The sequence below is a fragment of the Theobroma cacao genome, chromosome 5, assembly GCF_053813885.1.
Source record: "Theobroma cacao isolate CCN51 chromosome 5, ASM5381388v1, whole genome shotgun sequence".
Classification (NCBI taxonomy): Eukaryota; Viridiplantae; Streptophyta; class Magnoliopsida; order Malvales; family Malvaceae; genus Theobroma; species Theobroma cacao.
In genome coordinates, this window is record NC_142643.1 from 32,951,587 (window position 1) to 32,975,712 (window position 24,126).

General features: G+C 33.0%; 1 protein-coding gene across 3 annotated transcripts; it reads right to left on the reverse strand.

Annotated features, from left to right (window-relative positions):
* Nucleotides 1–8,545: 8,545 nt before the first annotated feature.
* Nucleotides 8,546–14,744, reverse strand: LOC18598820 (triacylglycerol lipase SDP1-like). Of its 3 annotated transcripts, none has more exons than XR_001928152.2 (4): nucleotides 12,116–14,744; nucleotides 10,205–10,348; nucleotides 8,823–9,960; nucleotides 8,546–8,610 (listed from the first exon to the last, which is right to left on the reverse strand). XR_001928152.2 is itself a non-coding variant. In XM_018121744.2 (3 exons), the coding sequence occupies exons 1-3, from the start codon at nucleotides 13,532–13,534 to the stop codon at nucleotides 8,974–8,976; spliced, it is 2,550 nt and encodes an 849-aa protein (XP_017977233.2). In that variant the 5' UTR covers nucleotides 13,535–14,744; the 3' UTR covers nucleotides 8,546–8,973. The 3 variants fall into 3 exon arrangements, 1 of the variants encoding a protein (XP_017977233.2); XR_001928151.2 differs by having other exon boundaries at nucleotides 8,546–8,715; XM_018121744.2 differs by having other exon boundaries at nucleotides 8,546–9,960.
* Between the last annotated feature and the right edge of the window lie 9,382 nt (nucleotides 14,745–24,126).

The following is a 24,126-nucleotide window of genomic DNA, read 5'->3' on the forward strand; positions in this document are numbered from 1 at the left end:
AAGCCGACAGAAATGCAGCACGCGGAAACGGTTAGAACACGGAAACCGAATGCTCTTTGTCTGACACCACAACTGGATGAATATTCACTTCTCTTTATCACGACGACAAAGCCTACAGATTTTCCTTATTTTATGTATTTCCTTCTTAAAAAAATAAATTTATATCTTTTACCTTGGAATTAAAAAATGGAAGTTGGATCTCTTTTTCCAAACCAAATTAAACGATGTTCATTTCCACTTCCACATAGAAAATTAGATAATGTTTGACTCCTTGGTATCCACTCGCTTTTTGGAATTATCTTCTTCCTCCTTTGATTGTGCAGGTGACTGTGTGCTTTGAATTTTTAACAAGTTGTTTAATCAATCAAAATACCACTTGCAGGGTTCAGATGCATGCACAATAAAGAAAAGGATAGTTGTTTGACTTGTTGCCACCAATATTGTGTTACAATTGGCGAAAGTGAGACTACCAATAACGCTTTAAGTGGGGTGTCCCCAATTGGAAAAAATAACAATAATGTCTCACAATGAGTGGAGAAGATAGAGAAGACCAAGAAACATGGTAGGGTAGGTACTATTGGTTGTGTTCTCAACCTCAATATGGGCCTTTATGTTTTCGATGAGGTCAATGTTTAATGATTACTGTTTCTCTAGATTTCAAGTTTTGCCACTAAAATTTTTTAACTGTACGGTGATGATTTTGTTTGTTTATTTGATATAATCACTTGATTTCTTCTATATGTTGTATATTAGCACTTGTTTAAGTGTAATTCCCTTATTTACTTTTTGTAAATGTAAGTTCTCTATTTATTTGTACATTTAATCTCGCAAAGGAATCTGTTTAAATCTTATGTATAATTAATTTATATTAATCCAAAATTTATCATAGTAGAAATTTAGAATATAAATGTAACACTCCTGATTTTTAATATAAATTATGGATAATGAATTTGAATACATAGTGCATTTGAGGACTTTGATGATGTGTTAAATGTGTTAAGTATATGGAAGCATTGTTTGATGACACTTAGGTAAATTTTTATGAATATATTTGGTAAATTTTAAAGTTTGATACTTTAATCAAGATTTGATCATATATTTAAGTATATGTATGAAGGATTTCGAGTAATGTGAATGATTTGAAGTGTTTTGATTGAAGGAAAGTGAATTGGAAGCTTTTGGGACGAATTTGGTGACTTAAAGAAGTGAAAATCTAGAAACTAGTATGATCTATCGATAAATATTCTCCTATCTATCAATAGATCACCTAGTAAACAAAAAAAATAAAAGCGACTGAAGACGTCATTTGCCATATAACCAAAAACACAAACCCCTTTTCTCTCTAAAAACCGAAACCTTAACCTCCTAAGCTGATCTTTGGAGCTATTTGAAGTAAATTGGAGCTTAGGAAACACTTCTAGAGGTAAGATTAATCGTTTTTATCAATTGATTTTCAATTTAATTGGTTAATAACTTAGAATCAATTTGGTCCAGCTTTGATGAGATTTTCTCCCTCGAGTTGTTGGGGATTTGGAGCTAAGATTTAAGCAACCCAACCATTACGGTAAGGATTTAGCTCATTATTGAAGGATGCACTAGTGGTGCATTAAATACATATGTGCTTATATATATGTTTGATTTATCTACACCCCTCATTGAGTTTTTGATGACTCACCCCTTTTTTGTACCATGTGCAGATAAATAGGCCATAGGACTACATGGTCGAGGGTCATCCATTGACAGACAATTTTGGCATTCGGTAAGTCCTCATTCGACATGTTTACTCTACTAAGTCTGTCATGAGCTTCTACATTCGGTTTACTTATACATGTAGGTACGATGTGTCATTTAAATTCGTATAAGGGTTATAAAACACAAACCTAGTTGTTGGCCAATGTATGGCCTTATGGTATTGTATATGAACTATGTGCCAAGGGCAACATTTGTGTATTTAAATTTAAATATTATATAAAATGTGGACTTGGATACCTTTGGCTATGTGTATATGATTTGAAATTTGGAGGCTTGCTTAGGTCTTGAGGGCTTTGCCTGTCAAGATCATGCACCAGTCACGGACCTCCAGGTTTGGGTCGTGATAATAAAAATGTATTTGATTTTTCATACATAATTTGACAACTAATTAGATTAACTGTTAAGATTCAGTGCACTAGAATTATCCTCCTTTTCTACAATGAGATCTTAATGTTGTTGTGTAAACAAGAAAGAGGACCGAACCTTACCTTTATATAATGAATTCCTAAATCTACTGTAGAATTTAGAGTTTTCATAATAGACTTACACTTTTGTGATATCAAAAACTAGAAATAACTACATTTATCAAGATATAGCACAAACTATAATAAGAATACATCACTTACTCTTGTCGACATGCACTCAATGTGGTAGTGTAGCAATGAACAACATTTTCTTATTGATATATTTCATATGTTGTTTTCATTTGTCAATCACTTCATTCTCTATTTTATGCAGGTCAAGCTTATAAGAGAAATACTTTGCATTTCTTTCAATAAATTTGTAAGCTCGCCCTATATATCTCAACATATACTTTATGTATCAAAGACATGCCGTTTAGATTATCGATTTACACCTTAGCCTAATGATTTAAGGCTTCTTAAACATTCTTGACCTGATTTGGTTTTTTCAAGACTCAATCTTATAAACCTAATTTTGTATGCAATAAAAACTTATGATTCATCACTATAACATATAACAAGTGATTTACAAAGATAAAATCAAACTTAAACACATAAAATTTAAGGGTTTTAATTGATTCATAAATTGGATTTTAAATTCGAAACTAAAACTTTAAGCTTTTATTTCTCTCACTACAAGCCAAATCAAATTACATTTCATATACCGATTTAATCCTTATATTAAGAGAAACAAAAGCCATACTTAATTCAAATTAAAATGCATTAATTTGGGCATATTTAGACAAATTCAAGACCCATGACAGCGCCTAATTTGATAAAATTGATTAGTTTACTCAAGCTTTATGACCCTAATAATAATTTTACTTCATCAAAAAACCAATAGGCCCAAGGTAATTTAACAAAAATTCAAGTTGTTCTCAACTTAAAATTGTTAAAATCTACGACCCTTGAAAAAACTAATTTCTCAAACACGATTTCATTTAATTACATAGATATAATTAGACCAAACAACCATATGGTCTATAATATATCATCAATTAAACATGTCTGAGATTTAATTGCATTATACAAAAGAGAGTTATGAATTTTGATAATGTAATTACACAAATTCAAAAACCACACAAAACCCTAACATGTAGTCATTATTTATGCAATCAATATGTAATTCTTTAGGGTTTTAAATCCTAACCAAGGTTGCTTTGATACTAATAGTTAAATTTATGTATAACTAATTTATACTAATTCTGGATCTACCATAATAGAAATTTAGAAAATACCTAATTCTTAATACATGATAGCGTCAATAATATTGACTAGCTTAATTGCTGAGATTCAGTGCACTAAGATCTTCCTTTTCCATGTAACTTTAGATAGGATAGAGGACCTAGCCTTACGTTATATATAGAATCTCTAATTCCATCCATCAAGATTCAAGGTTTCTTATAGAGACGAATGGGAGTGGGGCTAATAGGGGCTTTCGCCCCCTCAAAAGAAAATTTTAAAATTTTTATAATAATCCTTTTTTTTGAAATTTTATAACTTTGCTCCCACAATAATTTTATAACATACCCTTATTTTTTTTAGAATTTTATAATTTTACTCTTATAATAATTTTATAATTTTGCTTCTTATTTTGTAATTTTTATAACATACCAAATAAGTCATTTGAATTTTGTTTATCTTGCATCTTATGAAGGAATTGTTGGAGATATCAAATGACCTCTCAAAAGCTTTACAACTTAAGTCTCAATACATATTAAATGTAATTCGTTTAGTATCGCTTATCAAAAAGTGTCTCCAACAATTGAGAGAACATGGATGGAAACCTTTGTTTATGTCAATGAAAATGTTTTGTGAGAAATATGAAACTGAGATTCCTGACACAGGATTAAATATAAATTAGGTCAAGGTCATTTTCAAAAGGATCATGCCACAATTGAGCACCATTGTCGAGCTGACTTGTTTTTGGCTACTATTGAGTCACTCTTATAGGAATTGGATTTCATATTTAATAAGAATTGGATTTCATATTTAATAAGAATGTGGAGGAGTTGCTCACTCTTGGCACATCTTTAGACGTTTAGAATGATTTCAAATCATTGGATGTTGAAAGCATTTGCAACCTTGCAAATAAATATTATCTTCATGACTTTACTGAACATGATAAAATGCATCTAAGCTATCAATTGGATTTATTGAAGTTTGACATGAAGAAAAAACTCAACAAAAAAGATAAGAAAATAAGAAGTGAAGAAAACTCAACAAAGAAAAAGATAAGAAGTGCATATGATGAATTTGTTATCTTTCTCTCTTATCATTTGATGTAAAGAAAGTCTCTGCTTTTATAGAGTACATGAGTGGAAAGCTTTCCACTATACAAAGATAATTTGTGCTGAATTTTAGCACATGTTAACTATGATTTAGGGCTACTATTTGTATATGATTTTGTGCTGATTTTTAGCACATATAAGCTATGATTTTAGGTTGTTGTTTGTACATATGTAGAGGTGATTTTGTGTTGATTTTTAGCACACATGAGTTGTAATGGTAGTGTTGTTACTCTTTTCTTCATATGAGTGATCTACTTCTACACTCCCTTTCAAACTGGTCATGGGAAGATCCCATAGACCAAGTTTGATACGAAAACCTTTAGAGATATTACGAGACAAAGCTTTTTTGAGGATGTCAGCTACTCGATGAGTGGAGGAAACAAATTGAGTGACAAGTAAGCCTAAAGCCATTTTTTCGCGGACAAAGTGATAGTCAATTTCAACGTGTTTTGTTTTAGCATGAAAGGTAGGATTGATGGTAAGATGAAGGGCTGATAAATTATCACAGAGAAGATGTAGTGGTTTATCCATGTAAAGGCCAAGGTCACAAAGAACATAAGATATTCAAGTAAGCTCAACTATAGTGAAAGCCAATGCACGGTACTCTACTTCTGTATTGGATCTCATAGAAATAGACTGCTTTTTTGAGCTCCAAGAAATACAATTACCACTAAAAAATGTACAATATCCAATGGTAGATCGTCGAGTAAGTGGACATCCTGCCCAATCTGCATCAAAGAAAGCATAAAGCATTAGAGGATTGTGGGATAAAAGCTTAATACCAAATGAGACGGTTCCTTTAACATAACGTAAGATTCTTTTCACAAGTTGGAAAATGATATTTTGTAGGAGAATGCATAAATTAAGATACATAGTTAACACTAAAGGTAATATCAAGCGTAGTGAAAGTTAAATATTGTAAACCACCAACAATGCTTTGGTAAAATGCAAACCTTTAAAGGGATCAATAGAGCAAGGATGAAGTTTAGTAGGCATGGGAGTGGATATAGGTTTGTAGTTTGACATTTGAGCTTTTTCAAAAAAATCGTATACATATTTAGTTTGATTAAGAAAGAGGCCTTAAGAAAAATGATGAACTCCAATGCCTAAGAAATAATGAATGTGGCTAAGGTCTTTCATAGAAAATTCATTATGCAAATCTTGAATGAGAGTGTTTAAAGAATGATTATCATTGCCAGTTAATAAGATGTCATCAATATAAATCAGTAAATAAATGTTGTTATTAAAATGATGTCTAATAAAAAGAGAAAAATCAATTGTGCTACCAGAAAACCAATGGAAAGAATAAAGAGACTAAAACGATCAAGCCAGGTACATGGGGGTTGACGAAAACCATACAAAGCTTTCTTTAAGTTATAGACATGGTGGATCTTACTGTGATCTTGAAAACCAAGTGGTTACTTGATGTAGACAGGTTCAGTCAATTTACCATGAAGAAAAGCATTCTTGACATCCAACTATTTAATTTTCCAAGTATTGGCTAATGCAATGGTAAGAACAATCCTTATAAGGACAAGTTTGATGAGAAGAGTATAGGTTTCAGTGAAATCTAATCCTTGTACTTGTGAATATCTTTTTGCAACAAATCAAGCTTTGAGTCTTTCAAGTGAACCATTTGATTTTAACTTGGTCTTGTAAAACCATTTGCTACCAATGACATGCATATCAGAAGTTCTTGGAACCAACTCCCAAGTATCATTTTCTTATAATGCAATGATTTCTTCTTTCATGGCTTAAAGTGTACATGAGATGTTTGTGTGGAAAGCATTTAACGGTACAGTCATAATTTGTGCTAAATTTTAGCACATGTAAACTATGATTTGAGACTGCTGTTTGTACATGATTTTGTGCTAAATTTTAGCACATATAAGCTAAGATTTTGGGTTGTTTTTTGTACATCTGTAGAGGTGATTTTGTGCTGATTTTTAGCACATGTGAGTTGTAATGGTAGTGCCATTACTCTTTTCTTCAAATGAGTGATCTGCTTCTACATGACATTCTTCATAATCAAGTTTTAAAAAATGCAATTACACTTGTTGAGTTATGTCAAGTGTTGAAGAAGACAAAAATATCAAAAGTTTAATTCCTATTGATAGATTGATTTCACTTGTCTTGACTCTTCCAATTTCCACTACAACATCAGAGCATGCATTTTCTACTATGAAACTCATTACGAATGAGGCTTGTAATAAAATGTTAGATGATTTTCTTAGAAATTTATTAATCATTCTCATTGTAAAGGAAATCATCTGAGGCTTTGACATTGATTTAGTGATAAATGCCTTCAACTCTATGAAAGATCATCGAGCTCAATTAAAGATGCCCAATCTTAACATGTAATAGTTGTTAAAAGTGTCTTTATTTTGTACTTAACACGTAGTTAGAATTATTTGTGTAATTTTCACATGAATTTTTTTCATAAGTTATTTTATGTTTTTGTCAAACATTGAACTTCTAGTATAACTATTTTATAAACATTGTCTTCATCCTCAAATGCAAAATCTTGACTCCACCACTAGTTTTCTGCACAAGCCTACACTTTTAAGTCCAATATAATATCGGAGTATAGTCTACTTTATTAGATCATATTATGAACTATAATATCATCTCACATTTATCGTCCACTCTTAGTTAAGAGGCTTGAAAATGGTTTTCAATGTTCATGTTCAATGGGCACAAAAGTTTCAAGAATATTGACAGACTCTATCAAAGTAAAAAAATTAGGCAATAGTGAAAAATGGTGATAGAAGTTATTGATTACTTATGAAATTAATAAATGCAAAACTATGTTTTTTAAAAGGGGACTACAACGCTGCAATTGTTAATCCCATCAATGGTAGTAACTCACTTCTATCCTTAATTGTCTTTAAATGAATAAAATTGAATTCTAAAATGAAGAATTGGTAAATATTAAAATTTCTAAAATGATTGATCGAGAAATATGAATTAACAAAATATTAATTTAAAATGCAATGTGGAAAACTTGTATCATATGTTTTCTATTGTCTCCCACATTTGTTTTGTGGGCTTGACCAAAATGAGAAACCAAACCTTGCCGCACGCCATAGTGAGATAGACATGACGTGGAATAAGTGTTCCACGGTTTAAAAGGTCTTTCTTTAAGAGCTTTACACCTTACCATTCTTGGTTGCTTTCGGCGTCTACAGCCTTGTTCATTGGAGTTGAATAGAAAAGACTGTTATAGATTGACTCAATTTTTTTGCCATTAATTATTTAAATTTTATGTTTATCTTATATATTATTGTGTGATTTTTTAACATATATATTTAATTTACATCTATTTAACAATTAAAAACGTTGAAGATTACAATAATATTTTTTACACATATATGCATATAATAATATTTTGTGCGTGTGTACACGTGCATTTGTACGTGTATATTAATTTCTCTTTTATCAAACTAATTTTATTCAGCGTGTCAGTCAGTTTTTGACAAAAAAAAAAAAAAATAGCAAACTGCAGCTTGGGTGACCTCCACCTTCAAAACAAGAAGCTTGATACAAGTGACATGATTAAAAGACACCTTAAATAAATTAGATCAGATGTCAAACACAGAAATGTGACAGATAGATATGTAACTTAAATTGAAAACAAAATTCTGATAAATAGAATTGTAATCATAAGAAATCAAACTTGAGAGTCAATGTGCTAAGTTTTGATTGGCTTAGTGAACAAATGCTCAATGAGCTTACAAATACAACAAATAACAAAATGTGTATTACAGACAGATTTGAATTTCTAAATAAAACAAAATGATGTATAGAGTTTGAACCAACAGCTACTGAAACTAAGCGAAAAGGAAAAGCAAAGGGCTTGAAACTAAGCTTTATGATGCTCAATGAGTTATGAGTTATGTTGTGCTTGTGTTCATGTGCTTGGCGCCTTCCTTTTTTTATAAGTAATCTATCAATGGCTACCTCTCACCTTCATAGTAACTGAATCTGCTAGCCACACTTTCTTTTATAGTTGAACAAATTGAAGCAAGAGAGATGCTAATGTGCACCCAAATAACACCAGACAGTCAGCTCAACTGATTGAATTGAAACCAGTTACTTGTCCAATCCTAAACATATTATTTCAGCCTGGTTAAACATTGGCCAAAGATAAGGACTATCTTTAAGTATGACTATTGCAGCTACTGCATGTTGATACAAGGACTATCTTTACACTGTCAACCAAAAGTAAATGCAAATCACAGTAAAATTTCCTGCTAAACAACTTGATTACACAAATGCAAGTTGCCAACTGCTAAAAACTGGTTACTAGTAGTAATACCTTGTTGAAGTCAGGATTCCACACTGTGCCACATTAGCAAACTTCAGCTTGACAAAAAGCCAGGAATCAACTCGGCCAACTTGTTACCTCAGAAAGAACTCTGCCAACTTGTATGATAAAGAATCGCAGAATTAATATTAATTCTTTAAAATCAACCATCCACAACACCCCGATCATCATCATGGACACTAAAATCGTCAGTGGCATTAACGATAGGAACTGTTTCATTCAGGCAGTTCACTTCACTGGTAGCATCATCACCATATTCAGATGCTGAGCTAGCATCCATTTCCTTCTCTGGACAATCAAGCTGCACACATTCAGCTACTCCAGCACTGTAATTTTCTGAACCAAGGATTCTATGTGGAAGTGTCAAGTCTTCTTTCTTCACAACATTGAGCACAAACCCATTAAGGATCCTTTCAGGCTGCAGGAGATCACCTTCAGTGACCATAATGCTAGAACCATTAACAGGGGTTCTGTTCCCCAAATCCCTCTGATCAAACTCATATTCTGAACCTCTATCTGGTGTCGTCACCCTAGAGCTGTGACTCAAAAGATCCCTACCTCCCATCTGAAATCCAGGAGAACTAGGATGAGCCATCAAACCTTTATTCACTTCAGCATCAACATCTAGATTTTGGACAAAATCGATGAACAAATTTGCAGAAGTAGTCCTCATCAACGGACCACCAGATCTTGTCCAAGAATTCACGTCTACACTTTCGGACTCACTATCACTTCCATCATGTGAACTACGATGGGCTCGCAAATTTCTACCAGAAGGTGGTATTCCTGTGCAACCACCTACTCCTTGATGCAAAGATGAATTAACATCTGTAAGATCTTCTTCAAGGGAGCCTGTTGAGTTTTCTCGTGCGATGCAATTCCAAGAAGGAATTCTTTTTGAAGCATTGAATCTGACTGTGCTGGCTAGGCCATGAGATGAAGCAGCAGCTCTGTCAGCACTCCTTTTAAGCCTACGCATGTGATTAAGAATTGCAACACACTCATCAAGGGCAAGCTCAATGCCACAGTTTGCTTTTATAGCGGAAAGCTTCTCCCAAGTGCATCTTCTCCCTTGGTTGGCTGCTTTTTGAAGCTCCAGATGAGATGGGTTTTGTATAATTTTTGAGTACTGTTATAGTTATAACCATGAATAAAACAGCCAGTCAGTCACCATGGAAAAGATTATTGAATCGTATACATAATAAAAACAGTATAGATAGCCTCAGTTAATATATAAGCTGAACTACTCTACTCATTTCTCAAAATAAATACAAATCTAGCTTTCAATGCCACTAAACACCAGTGCCCAAGGATTAGACAAATTTTTACTTGAATGCCAACAAAGGTTAGTCTCAAAATGATTTTGCACATACCTGAGCAAGCGTGGCTGGCATAACAACAGTAACATCACCCTCCCAATCTTGAGCAAATAACTTGGCAAGTCCCCCCAAAGGAAAGCCCAGTTCAAGTATCTGATGACATCTATGTTTTACTTCCAGCTCAGTGAGTTGAGCAAGCTACAATTTAAAACAATAAAATTAATTTATTTTATTTCATTGCACCAATAATAAGACAAGAAAACGGAAAAGGATTGTGTAACAACTAACAAGATACTAATACATATAATTCCTTAAATCCTTTGTCTAGAATTGATCCACAAGCATTTTATTTGCTTCAGCTCTATTTATTACACCATGACAGAAAACTTGGAAAAAATATGTAGCATTGTACATTCAGAACATTTTGTTCTCACAAAATGCATTACATACAAAATGAAATTCTAAAAATGACTCCATACACATCTGAGGATTTGACTTGGAGATTGGTGCATGAACCCCCTACTCAAAGAGCAGTGTTGGAATCCCTCCTTCCCCAAAAAAAAAATGAAAAAATGACTCCACACCACCACTGCATCATATTAAAGCAGCATGTGTTTACACAGCTTGTGTAACATCACTCTGTAAATTATAAGATTAGCTGCTTTGTAAATCATTAGGTCCATATATGTGGGTTCATGTCTGTGGTCAGTGCTCCTTTGCATGCATGTAAATGTGTGAGCATGCATAATCTTTTGCACTGGCCCTGTTTGGAATTGTGTTTGGGGGGCAAAATGCCTGTGTGGACCTTAAGAACAGTGCCAAACAAGCTTCAACTTCCAACTCAAAACAGCATTCACTGGCCAATGCATGACAGAAGTTAAAATTCTTTCAACCATTTTAAATGGTGATAAATTGTTGCTTTTTTTTTTTTCTTTTTGTCTAAACTGATAACAGTTAAATAGAAAAGTAAATTCTTTTTAGTTGCAACATCAGTTATGCATATTCTTTTATAATTATTTCCTTGAAAATTAAAAATAACTTTACAAGGAAATATTACAAAGAAACAACATTAATAATTAAATTTTAAATGATGACAAGTACATTCAGCACCTTGTTTCTTTTGAACAATTCATCTCACAATAATTCCACACACTCAGATTGCAAAACCATGTTCATTGCAGCTTTTAAGGTTTTTAAACTGTAAAAACAGCACCAAATTAGGTCTTAGTGAAGCTAAGAAGTTTAGATAGCTGTTGGCCGCAGCCACCTTCAACTTGAAGATGCTTATAGTTTCTCATTGGCCAGTAAAACACTTCTCATTACATAGTTCATTTAAAGTATTTCTGTTTCATTAAACAAAATTCTTGTGGAAGATGATTTGAGGCTGAAAAGTATAAATAATAGTACTTCATTCTTTTATCCCCATTGATACAAACCATCACTTCTTAAAATCTTACCAAAAAAGAAAGATCTATCCTGGGTGGAGAAGTAACTTAGCTGTCACCAAATACCAAAAACTAGTTTACAGAAAATGGTTTTATATGAAAACTATGCTACCTTGTAGCTTATATTATTCAGCAAAATATATGCAAAAGCACAGAAAAACTCTTCAAGTCAGGCTATGGATGCATTTTACTAAAAATTTTAACAAGGTAAAGTTCATTAATTACAACTCAGCTTCAAAAAGATAGTTGCCCTGCTACTGCATTCAAACCAAGGAATGTCCCTCTACTCATGAACTAAAAACAAAGTATGGCGCATGTCTGTGCATGAGAGAGAAGCTAGAAGATGGGGGTTGCAGAGATTTTCATTCATGTCTCAACACAGACCGTTACACTGTTGGCTTATAAAATTACATTTTAAAATAATGGCAGAGAACAAATAAATAGCATAATAACAAGAGCAAACGTAAAGCAGCATAAAAAGATTCTTTCTTTTATTAAATGTGAGTCAATATAAACATACCTTGGCAGCGAAGTCACCACCAAAGGCTCTCACAAACTCCTTCAACCTCAACAATGGTGCAATGTGAGGATTCGCCTGGCTCACAATGAAATGATTCACATTAAACAGCTCCTTCAGTTGCATCATAGGTAAATCAACCTCCAAGCTGCCATCCCTCCACCGACGTGCAGATGTGCCAGAGCCCTCCTCAGGATCCAAATTAAAGGGTGGATGGTAAGGAACAATTTCTCCACTCCTATCTTTAGCCATTAGCTCCTGGGCTTCAAAAAGGACAGGGAAGGCACAAGACGCGGTTACTGCACTCCATATGACAACATGAGGTGACGTCAAGTAATTAAGGCATCTAGGTGGCTCATGCTTCCTTGGAGAGCAAACTGTTATCCCAAGAATTCGGCCAGTCATATCATACGCTTCTTGAAATGTAAGATTACTTGTGAGTTGCCTTAACATCCATTGTAACTGCCTGATCTCATGAACAGCCCCTTGTCTCATGACCCTCCTAACAACTGAAAAAATTCCACCCAGCTGATCAAAAAATTGAAATGAGCTCCAAGAGTCCTCAAAGAAACTTTGCAGCTCAGGCCATGATCTAGTGGCAACAACAGAACACATAATGGATCCTACACTAGAACCAGCAATTATCCTGGGCAAAAGCTTATGTTCTACCAGTGTTTTAACTACACCTATATGGAATGCTCCAAGGGAAGCACCCCCACTTAAAAGCAAAGCAGTCCTACCAAACGCATGCCTAGTTTCATGCATAAAAGAAAGCTTCTCTTCCAGTGAGAGCTCCTCTGAATCAGAGTCACAAACCATTCTCAACTGAGTCGAGACCTCATCAATGTATTCCTTGATGAGTTTAGGCACGTGAAGCCTACCTTTATGAAGTTCAGGATTACACATATTACCAAGATTTCTGATAAGATCAGCTCTCATGCAAAAGATTATATCTCTAAGAGATCCATCTTGGCGACGGTGCCGGAGCTCCTGAAGCTTGTTTCTCACAAGTTCCTCATCATAAAGATCCGATTCATTCATCTTCGGGGTCTCTTTATCAAGCATCTTAGCAGCATGAGCCCACTCTTCATATGTCAATGCAGTTCTCATCATATTTCTCCAAAATTTCCTTCTATAAGCCATCTCAGCCCTCAATTTTACATTTGTGTATCGTTTCAACAAAAAAGCAATTATTGTCACCATTGCCAATATCCCTTGTGGGTTTCGGGGATGCAACCATGATACCAAGGGTGATAAGAAGTCCTTACATCTATAGATGAAATGCAACAACACATGAAAGATTTGATGCCTCATATGTGACAGTGACTTACAAAACAGGATCCTAAAAGCAATTGTCCGACCGATGATTGTTGAAGGACCAATCAAAAATGAATCAACCCTGGCCTCATTACTTATTTCCATATCTAGTTTACAATGAAAATTTCTGTGCTGGGATGGCTAGCTATGTTATCAGCCAAGTTGCTTGATAGACAAATACAGAAACAGAGAAAGTTGAACTAGGACAATTTAGGTAGTCCGTTGGGCAACAAATTTTCGGAAACTGAATGAAGATGTAAGATGGAAAAAATGAATGTAGACAGTATTCCCTTCCTTTTGCACCAAAGAACAAAGAAAAAGAGAAAGTGGTCCTAATGGATTTGTTCACAAACTTCAATTCGATATCCCTAGATCAATGAAAAACTGATCCAATAAGCCTAATTTCACCAGCTGCAAATGTATCTATGCTTAAAGCTTTAGCTATTCTCTTCTGTATAACATTCAAAGGAAAAAGAAAAAGACAAAAGCTTTTCCTGAAATCTATTAAAATCAGCAGAATGAGATATCCCAATTGAAAGAAAAAAAAAATTTCGAGGCAGATCTATTTGAACATATTATATCATGAGATATGGATAAAAGTAAAAGTAAAAGTTTCCAACCTCTTGATCCTGAATTTCAACAACTTTCTGAGTATCTACAAAACAAGCAACTCTAATTACCAACAAAGAACCAAGTTGTCTTAATAATATCTACGAAAACATATCAAAGAAAACCCATAACTCCAATTCCCACCAGCAACACAAGAATCAAAGGTTCTGCTCGGTTTTCCTTTTTCCCACAAGAATCTAAACAAAACCCAGATACCCCAAAAATAAAAAGCCCCTAAAAATGGCTTTAATCTCACATTCCCAACTCTAAGCAAACCAATAAAAAGAAAAATAAAAACGGTTTTCCTTTGGCAATCCAAAAATTCCAATTGGTAACCAAAGAAAACCCAGAAGAACCAAATATATTCCCCAAAAGGCCAAAACTAATACAAAGAAAAAGAACAAGAGTTGAAGTAGCGGGCAAATATAAGAAGCAAAGCGAAATTATGGGGAAATGTTGGGATCCGTGATGAGATAAAGATAACGATATGAGCGAAGATTTTGGATAGTGTCGGTGATGATAATAATATGCAAAGAATAAGGGAAATCGATAAAGATTCTGATCGTTGGCCCAACTTTCTATTTATAGAATATATGCATGTATAATGTAAAAGTTTGGAAAGGAACAAGCTTTGATTGAGTTAAGGCTAAGGGACTAGGTGTGTTTTGTTTGTGTGAACGACACTGCTATTCTTGCTTTTGCTTGCAAGATACTACAATTTTTCTGTACTTTGACTTTTTATGGTTGCCTTTTTGTTTCATACAATTTTTTAGTCAACCACAACCTTTACTGCATTATCCTATTTTTCACCATTCAAATCATGAATCGCACATTCACCCAAAAATTGAAAATTCAACCAATTAATAACTTGATTTGATTTTACATAATTACTAAACATTTGACAAATCTTATAAGTTGAAGCTCAAAACCTATACTATTAATGTATACTAATAATGCCAATCAAGTTAGCCTTTTATTCTAAAACTGAGCAATTTTTTCTTTTTAAGAAAATGGTAAACATTTTTTCTTTTAAATATAAAAAATAAAAAATATAATATCTAAAAAAATCTCAATTACATAAAAAATTTAAATAAATTTTTATTATTTTATTATATTCAATCAAATCATTATATTTTTATTTTGATTTAAATAAATTCTTATAATTAACCGTTGAATAATTATCATCAGTCAAAATATCACACATATCGTTTTATGTCATGTGATATCAATGCTGTATTCTGACATATCATAATGAATTATTATATAGCATGATGATAACTACGTGGTATTATCAACTTACATTTTGTACAACGTCAATACCATGGTAATATTAAAATAATAAAAAATATTTTAATTAATAATATTTAACTCAAATAAAATATAATGACTTGATTAATTGTAATTAAAAATAATAAACTTTTTAAATAATTTAAAACTTTTAAAAGTATATACTATACCGAAACAAAAATTTTACCTATCAATTTGTCACGTGGTCTGCATTCTTGGTCGAAATCTTGTGTAATGATTAAATAAAACTGCAAAAAGGAAGAAAATGTGATGGATAATGCGAAATAGAACAGGTGAGCGAAACGTGGCGTCTAATCTTGGAGTCCGAGATCCAGCATGCTTTAGCTGACGAGTCAAATTCGTGGCTTTTGCTTTCCACGTAACAACAAACTCATCCACCCAAATATAGACAAAAACTCAATGTACTTTAGATTTCCCATGAAGCTTTGGTGGGAAATAAGCTCATCCCATTAGTTTAGTTTCTAAAATATCTTTCTTATCTTGAAAAAAAAAACCATGTTAGTTATCAAATTAAATTTAAATTATTTTAAAATACATTTAATCCTCTTAATTATAAGTATAGTTTTAAGTAAGTTAATAAATCATGAACTCACGTTCACAACTCAAAAGACATATTTAATAAGTAGTGAAAAACTTATATTTATATACCCAAGACTTATCTCATCTCTTACTAATGTGTGATATATGAAATTATTTGTTAAAATTTTAATCTAAATACTAAAAATACATTCATTTCGTTGATTTTTTAATTTTTTTCTCCTTTTTCCTTTTTTTCCTTTTTTTGTTTTAATCAATTTCTATATCACTCGTGTTAATTAAGATTGTTTTGTTTAACTAAAAATAATGTAATATATTCATGTCAAAATTAATATATAATTGAGTTAAAAATTGTAACACCTCGTACCCCCGTAAAGTAGTTAACGTAATCGTATCGGTAAGACGAAGGATTAATTGACGCGAATTTACGTGTTAAAGAGCGGTGAAGGGTGAAAGGAATATTTGAGAGTAAAATATTTTTCACGCGAGAAAATAATAATTAAATAATAATATTTTGTCGATGACGAATTTTGAAAGTGAATCGAGGTCTAATAAGACATTTTAAGATCCAAGAAAATAAGTAAAGAATTTTGTAATAAAATAATATTAAAATATTAATATTTTATCTGATATTGAAATTAGTCATGAAGAAGGATTATAAGGTTAATCTAAGTGGGGGAGAAAAAGAACAAGAGAATTTTGGAGAAGAACAACGTAAGTGGGTCTCGCGTGCCTTTATTTAATAGAGTAAGAGCGAGTAAGTAAATATTTAAATATGCTGGAGATATCTGGGTAGACTTGACAATTCGTGTTAACGTGTCGTAAACGTGTCAGACATGATTAGACACAAAACAAGTTAAGGCTAAACACGAATACGACACGTTTAATATTCGTATCTCAAATTTAAAATACGTACACGTACACGTTTAATATACGTATAACATGATACGACACGATTAATATGTTTATTAAACGTGTCAATATATGACACGACATGATTAATAACACGTTTAACATGATTAAATAAAAATATTTACAATTAAATATATTTTTATTATTTAAATTTAAAATCTATAATTATAAAAATAATTATAATAAAACAAAAATAATAATAACATCAAATAATCACCAAAAGTTAAAAATTAGGGTTGAGCATGTATAATTACATTATACCCTTTATAAAATTAAAAAAACTTATATAAATATTTATTTAGAATTATTTATATAAGGTTAAAATAGTTTTTAACTATTAATTTTTAATAGATTAATAAATGTGTCACAATAACACGTTTAAACACGATAACACGATTAAGTAAACGTGTTTTAAACGTATTTGTCGTGTCTGACACGTTAAGACACAAATTTTTGTGTCTTAACGTGTCAAACACGATTAGACACGAAACACGTTAAGACTAAATTCAAAACATGTTTAACCCATGTCTTCTCGTGTCGTGTTAACGTGTTGCGTTCAAAATTGCCAGGTTTATATTAGGGTAAAGTGCAAATTATATATTTTAATTGTATACATGTAAAGGAAGAAAGATATGAAGAAATTGGAATTAAAAGAAGTGATTGAAGATCAAATTATAAAGGATGGAAAAGTTTGGTGGGACAAATGGTAAATAAGGAAAAGTTGAGGACTTATGAGCAATTACCACATTTTGAAGTTAAGTGAAAATTTACTAACCAAGGGAAGTTAAATTATGTGGAATGATGGAATTTGCATGCAAAAATTTACTATTACATGCAAATGATAGCATGCCAAAAAGGAGGAAGTTAGTGGAGGACGTGTGGGGCTCCCACCATGTAAAGTGAAAAGAAAAATAAAGTTAAATCCATTTTGCATAAAATGGGATTGGAGCGTAAGGTGGCTAAAGAAAAAAAGATGTGATGTACATGTGACTTAAATAATTTAATAAGAAGACCAAATAAAATATAAGGTTAAGTTGTGTATGAAATATGATTGGTGGAATAAAGAAATGAAGTAAGAAAGGATGAGAGAGTGAGGTGGCGGATGGAGAGAGAATGAAGATAGATTTTGGGCCAATGCATAAGGAAGGAAATTGGTGCATGAAGCACCATTGGTTGGCAAAATGGCCAAATGAAATTAAAAAGGAAATGGGTGCATGAATTGTAATTAGTTTTGGAAGTTGGCCAAATGAAATGAAAAGAAAAAGAATGCATGTTTGTTGATTGGTCTAAATGGGTGGCCATATAATACTAAAATTTAAAAAGGTAAAAAGGAAATGTGGTTAGCTTGAGAAATTGAGAGAGAAGGTCAGGCATTTAGAGAAGGAAAGCAAGGAGAAAAAGCTTTGAAATATCTCACTCGAGAGCAAGAAAAAAAGAGAAACAAAAGAGAGAAAGAAGAGAAAAGAAACATACAAGGAAGGGCTCAAGTTTAGAAGAAAAAAATGAAGGAAACAAGTGAGTTTCCATGAAAAATCCACCCATTTGGAAAAGAAAGGAAGAGGATAAGGCCTTATGAAGCTTCCACCCAAGAGGAAGAAGAAAAAGAAAGAAAAGAGAGAAAGGAAAGGAAAGGCACGAGTTTGCCCAAAACCAAGAGGACCCATGAGATTCCCTCCCTCATCTTGAAGAGTTGAGTTGATTCATCACTCAAGGAGCCTTCAATGCACAAGAGAGAAGTCGTGGAGTGTCAATGAAGGTATTAAGCTCGATTTTGGTGGTTTAAGTAAGGAAAGGTAAAGATTCTTGTTTTTAGCTTGAGTAATCTTTGAAAATGAGTTAGTGACTAAGAGAAATGTCTTGTGGCAGCAAAGATGTCATGACCCGGAACTCCCATCGGGCCCATGATAACCGTCGTGACGTCTCGATAGGCACTCATTACCCCAAATGCTAATCGAAACCCCGCAAGGCTTAGCATCAGCTTTCGCATCTCCCCGGTGAGTGACAGTTATTAAATCTCGCATTTCAAGAAATCATAAGTCGTTTCCAAATCAAAATAATAAAATATTATTTTTTGGTTCACAAAGGCATTTTCTTCATTTTTTTTACGAAAATATCGAAACCCACCAAAAACATGGTGTAAAAGCTAAATATGTTCATACATACTTTAAATCAGATAACTAAAGTATAAAATTACTTTTACAGTGACACGTGAGCCCCCAACTGACCAAAAAGGTGTAAGGCTACGAACCCTTACTTTCTAGGATGCAGCTCTGAGATTAATTCTCATCTTAATCAACTATCAACAAATTGTCCTGAGCCTGAAAAATGGATAGGAAAAGGGGTGAGATTACATAATCCCAGTGAGTAAACAATTACCATCAAAAACATCTAAAGCTGAATAGATAGAGACAATATAAAAACGTTATATCTCAATAGTGTTCATAACGTAAAATTCGTTTCAATCTATACCAAACAATTTCTTTTCGTCAAAATTTCCTCGACTTATGAGTTTCTTAAACTTGGCCCCTGCCAAAATCACTCTCGCAAGTACCTTCGTCAAGGTATCCCACTGAGACCGCCAAGGCTGTTAAATGTTCCATACCCATAAACATGTTTTCACATCTAACACACAGCCGTTCCTTGGCGTTGGCTGAGTTTCACTCTCACGTGGTGGCCCGAACGTGAGGTGCACTCAAATCTTACCTCAAGAGATAATTCATCCGACATCTCCCCCATGAGGCAAATATATAATTGGGTTACCGTGCCCCTCTCATAGGCAGTCCACGAAAACCCCACCACTGCAGTGACCGTGTAATATACCACCAGACCCATAAAATTTTCAGTAGCATAATATGGCAAATAAAATTTAATTCAGTCTACCAAGACCAATCCAAAATTGTTCATATATTTCATGTCAACCCCAAAAATTTAGCCATCATGCTACCATAGTGTCATAAACCACAATTTCAATAACATATAAAATCATGAATTTCAACACAGTCTCCATATACTCAATTTTTTCAAAACAATATTTGATTTCAAAACTAGTATAAATCTCATTTTTATAAAAAAAACATTTTAATTGAAAAACATAATATTTTATAATTTAAACTCATCATTCAATAAAAGCATCAAACAAATATAATTACTTTAGATATTTAAGACGATAAATTGTCCACTCACAGTTCTAAGAGTCAATGTACTCCTAATCCCAATCTTCAAGCATAATCTCTGTACTTTTACCAGTGAAATTTGCTCACCAACTATCCACAATGTACAATATATAATTCACCACATTAATGCTTGACCATTATAAATCAATTCAGGCTCAGGGTATATGCATGATATGATATGCAACTTATCCGATGACCACTTAAATGCGGTGCTGACCTAATTCGGCCTATTATCCGATTAAATGACAATTATGTCCGATTTGGCTCCAAATTGCTCCATTTCATTTCTAGTACCTCAATTCACCAAACATTATTCAAATAACACTAATTTCAGCATCAAAACCCTTCCATTTCTTCATGAAAAAATTCATCCATTACAGTGCACTAACACCGTGATTTTTCCTACTTAATTTTCTTACCATTATTCATCATTTTCTAAGCCATTTCTCTTGAAATAATAACAATCCATCACCCACACACATCAAAGAAGATTCAGCCAATGAAGATTCATGGAAAAAATGGATTCTTTTCTTGTTGTTTTACTTCTAAATATGCTAAACTAACCTTAATCACTAACATAACTTAAAATCAAACAATTCCAACTTCATTCTCTCTCCATACCCATTTTGACCAGCCATGAATTCACCATGAAAACATGTAATTTAACCATGGAAAATAAGGAGAAATGCTTAAGGAAAATAGATTTCAAGTTTAAATTGAAAAATCTTACCTTTTTCACTTATTTTCCTTGATTTTCCATACTTTTTCTCTTGAAATCCTCCACCTAGGTTTTGTTCTTGTTTTTCCTTTCTTTCCTTTTGTCTTGGCCGAATGTGGAGAAGAAGAATGGGCTGATTTATGCTGATTTTTAAGTTAAATAATAAAATATCCTAAGCTTGACACATGGCATGTTTCCATTGGTCTATTTTTAAAATTTTAAAAATTTTAAACCTTTTATCTCCACCACATGATTATTCAAAGGTCAAAATGAGGCTAAGGGAAGACCATGTGCTGAAAAAATGTCCTAGTGGTGGAGAATTACAATTTTGCCCCTAGGGTGGTAAAATTACCATTTTACCCCTATACTCTAAATTATATCAAAAATTAAAATTTTTCACTTCTAAACCTCAAATCATACTCAAATACTCAAATCATACTCCAATAAGTCAAATGGGGCCAAAAAAATCTTTTCTAAAATTCTCATTTTATCCCTAGGTGACAAATGACCATTTTACCCCTAGATAGTGAAAATTTCGGTTTGACTCCAAATTGATCCTCGAACTCTGAATCACTATTTTGAGTCATCCCTGGATTGTGAAACTCTTAATTTTACCTTAAAATTCCTATTTGAACTAGTTCGAGGCTTAATCGACTTAATGGTACCATTAGGGGCAATATCGTCTTTTAACGGTTTTTCGAATTTTCTAAATATGCAAACATTCTATTGAGTATGTAAATGACGTCGTAATTATTTTATAAGATAGGGTTTGACAAAAGATCAGCTTAGTTGGAGACCATTCGGTGACATACAAGCCACCAAACTCGTGGGTGTATAATAGATTTAAGGTGAGAGAAAAGTGGTAAGCTTGACACTACATTTTGAGGCCTATGGTTAGTTTAATATTGTGAAGTATAATTGTGCAATTGTTGGCAACTTGGTGGGTGGAACATTGGAAGAGCCTTGAGGTTGCATGCAAGGTCAAATTCATCACAAAGGTAAGGCATGCAATGTGTAATGTTAATGTAATGTCAAAGGTACGATTAGGAGCAATTGTGATAGTCTAAAGCTTGGAACAATGTATTGTGTGGATGTGTGTTGTTGTGAAAGGTTCAAAAGGTTATGAATGTTGGTGTGCGTGAATGAATATTGATGTTATGCTTGGTGGCAGCATGTAAATGTAAATTATGGTGCAAGTGGACTTAGAAAATTCATTGATAAAAGTATATTTTTAATTGCTATCATATGCTAGGTTATTGGTGTGGAAATGATAGTTGAACTTGATAAATATTATTGGAAAAGATTAATATGTGTGTTAAAGTTATACATAAGTTACCGGTACTTATAATCTAAAGAATTACACAAGTAAAAGATATGAAAAACCCTAGCAAAAACGTGTCAAGATATAAGTTGGTAAAATGAGGATTTAAGATTGAATGAGAAAGAGAAGTGGAAATGATATACACTAAATATATTGATGTTTGGATTGATGTTAGGAAGGGCAAAAGTAAAAGATAGTGTGCTGAGGTGGCATGCCGAAGGAAGTGGTGAGCAACTGGCAAGTAGAAATAGCTAAGAACGCATCCGAGTCAATAGCGATGTTGTATTCTGCTATCGTAAGGTGAGTAGAGGGTGTCCATTTTAAAAATTTCAGTACCTATATGTATATACGTATGGTTTACTTTGAATGCAAATTTGTGGAAAGCATGAGCTGGTAGAATCCTAAGTATTTTGTGGATGCGAAAATATTTGAAAATGCTTTGATTATATATATATATATATATATATATATATATATATATATATATATATATATAAGCTATATACGTAAAGGATTTTAAAGTTGAGAAACAAGCTTTTCAATGCGATTTCTATCCAAAATGTGCCTTATAATTTGTGTGGTGTGCATTCATGAATGAATTTTGTATTCACCATGCTGATTTGACTCTCAAACCTTATATAAAAGGTTTTACATTGCAAGGTTTTACGAAAAGGAGTTTTAGTACGCTACTTGATCGGTATTTTGAAAATGATTTGAAATGATCCTTTGAAAATCTGATTTGGCTTTCAAATGATTTTATCAAACCAGGAGATTCGAGAATAGGCAGAATGTCACTTCAGTTAAGTGTGACCTTTATGTACAAGTGAGCTCTAACTAGAGAACTTTTGGATCGTCGACGGGCTGTTAAACATGACTGAGGGCATGGTCTATGATATACGTGGCAAGGCCACGGGTTGTTATATGTGGCTAGGCCACAAGATATATTCATGGTTGCGACTGCTTGATTTCTCCGATATCGGTCAACATCGTTGAGACTACCATGGCGTGTAGGAATTTGGTGGAAGCGATGCTCTTGGATGTTATTACGTGGTAACGAGACCATGAGTTGTATTTCTATTTCCTACTTGAAAATGGCATCTCTTTGGGTTTTCAAACTTGTATTTCTACGCATGGTGAATAATTATAAGATTTTCTGCAGCTCCCCTGTTTATACGATGATATGGATTTAACTCCTCGCGTATGAGGTGATTTGTGATTTGCGTAGAAGCTTGATTAATATTTGATTTCGTGGGAGCTTGCGCGATTCTACTGATTTGATTCGAGTAAAACGCCAAATGATTTCGATGGTAGAAATTTTTTACATACACTGGTTTTAATGTAATACTTGAAATGATTTGATTTGAATAAGGTTATTAATCTGTTTCGATGTGGAAACTTTTACCTACCCTAATTTGGTATACTGCTTGGAATGATTAATGCATAAAAAAATTCTCGATTTTACATATAAGGCATACATCCTCTCCTTTGGTTAAATTGTTTATATAATCTTGTATTTTTAATGTTTAAACTTATCTGCTACACGCTTATTTCCCATCTACACCCTACTCACGGAGTCTATGATCATTGAGTTTGTGAGACTCACCCCCCTTATTTCCTTTTGCAGATAAGTAATCAACCCAAGTGCACTGTTTAGCACACCGAGACTTACTGTAGCGTAGGTAATTGCACCTCTTAGCCTTCCATTCTGAGTCATTCTGTTGTTAGAGGTTGAGTCGTAGCACTTTGTTATTAATATGTAAATGGATATTAGTTTGATATAAATGACAAATTGGAGATTTTAGGCTGTGATGTATATACTTATAGTTATATAAGTTAAGGATCAAATTGATTCATTATGCTTATGGTTCAAATCATGACACAAGTGTATATGGTTTAAACATTAATATGGGTTGGTGAACGTGTAGAGTGATTGACGGATATTTCTATTAAGGCTTGTTCGAGACTTGGCGAGTCTTTCCCGGAGGTCTCGGACGCCGGTAACGACCAAGGAGTGATTGTTACAAAAATATGTTTAATAGATTTCATGTGTAATTGAATTAGATTAAGGATGGTTTTTTTTTTAACCTTAAAAGATAAAGTGCTTTCAAAAATAACTTTT

Excerpts from the sequence above, each read along its gene's own strand:
- LOC18598820 (XM_018121744.2), bottom strand. The coding sequence starts at position 13,534 with ATGGAAATAAGTAATGAGGCCAGGGTTGATTCATTTTTGATTGGTCCT. Across the intron at positions 10,349-12,115 it reads GTGGTGACTTCGCTGCCAAG|CTTGCTCAACTCACTGAGCT; the intron begins GTATGTTTATAT and ends TTTAAATTGTAG. Across the intron at positions 9,961-10,204 it reads TGCCAGCCACGCTTGCTCAG|TACTCAAAAATTATACAAAA; the intron begins GTATGTGCAAAA and ends TAACTATAACAG.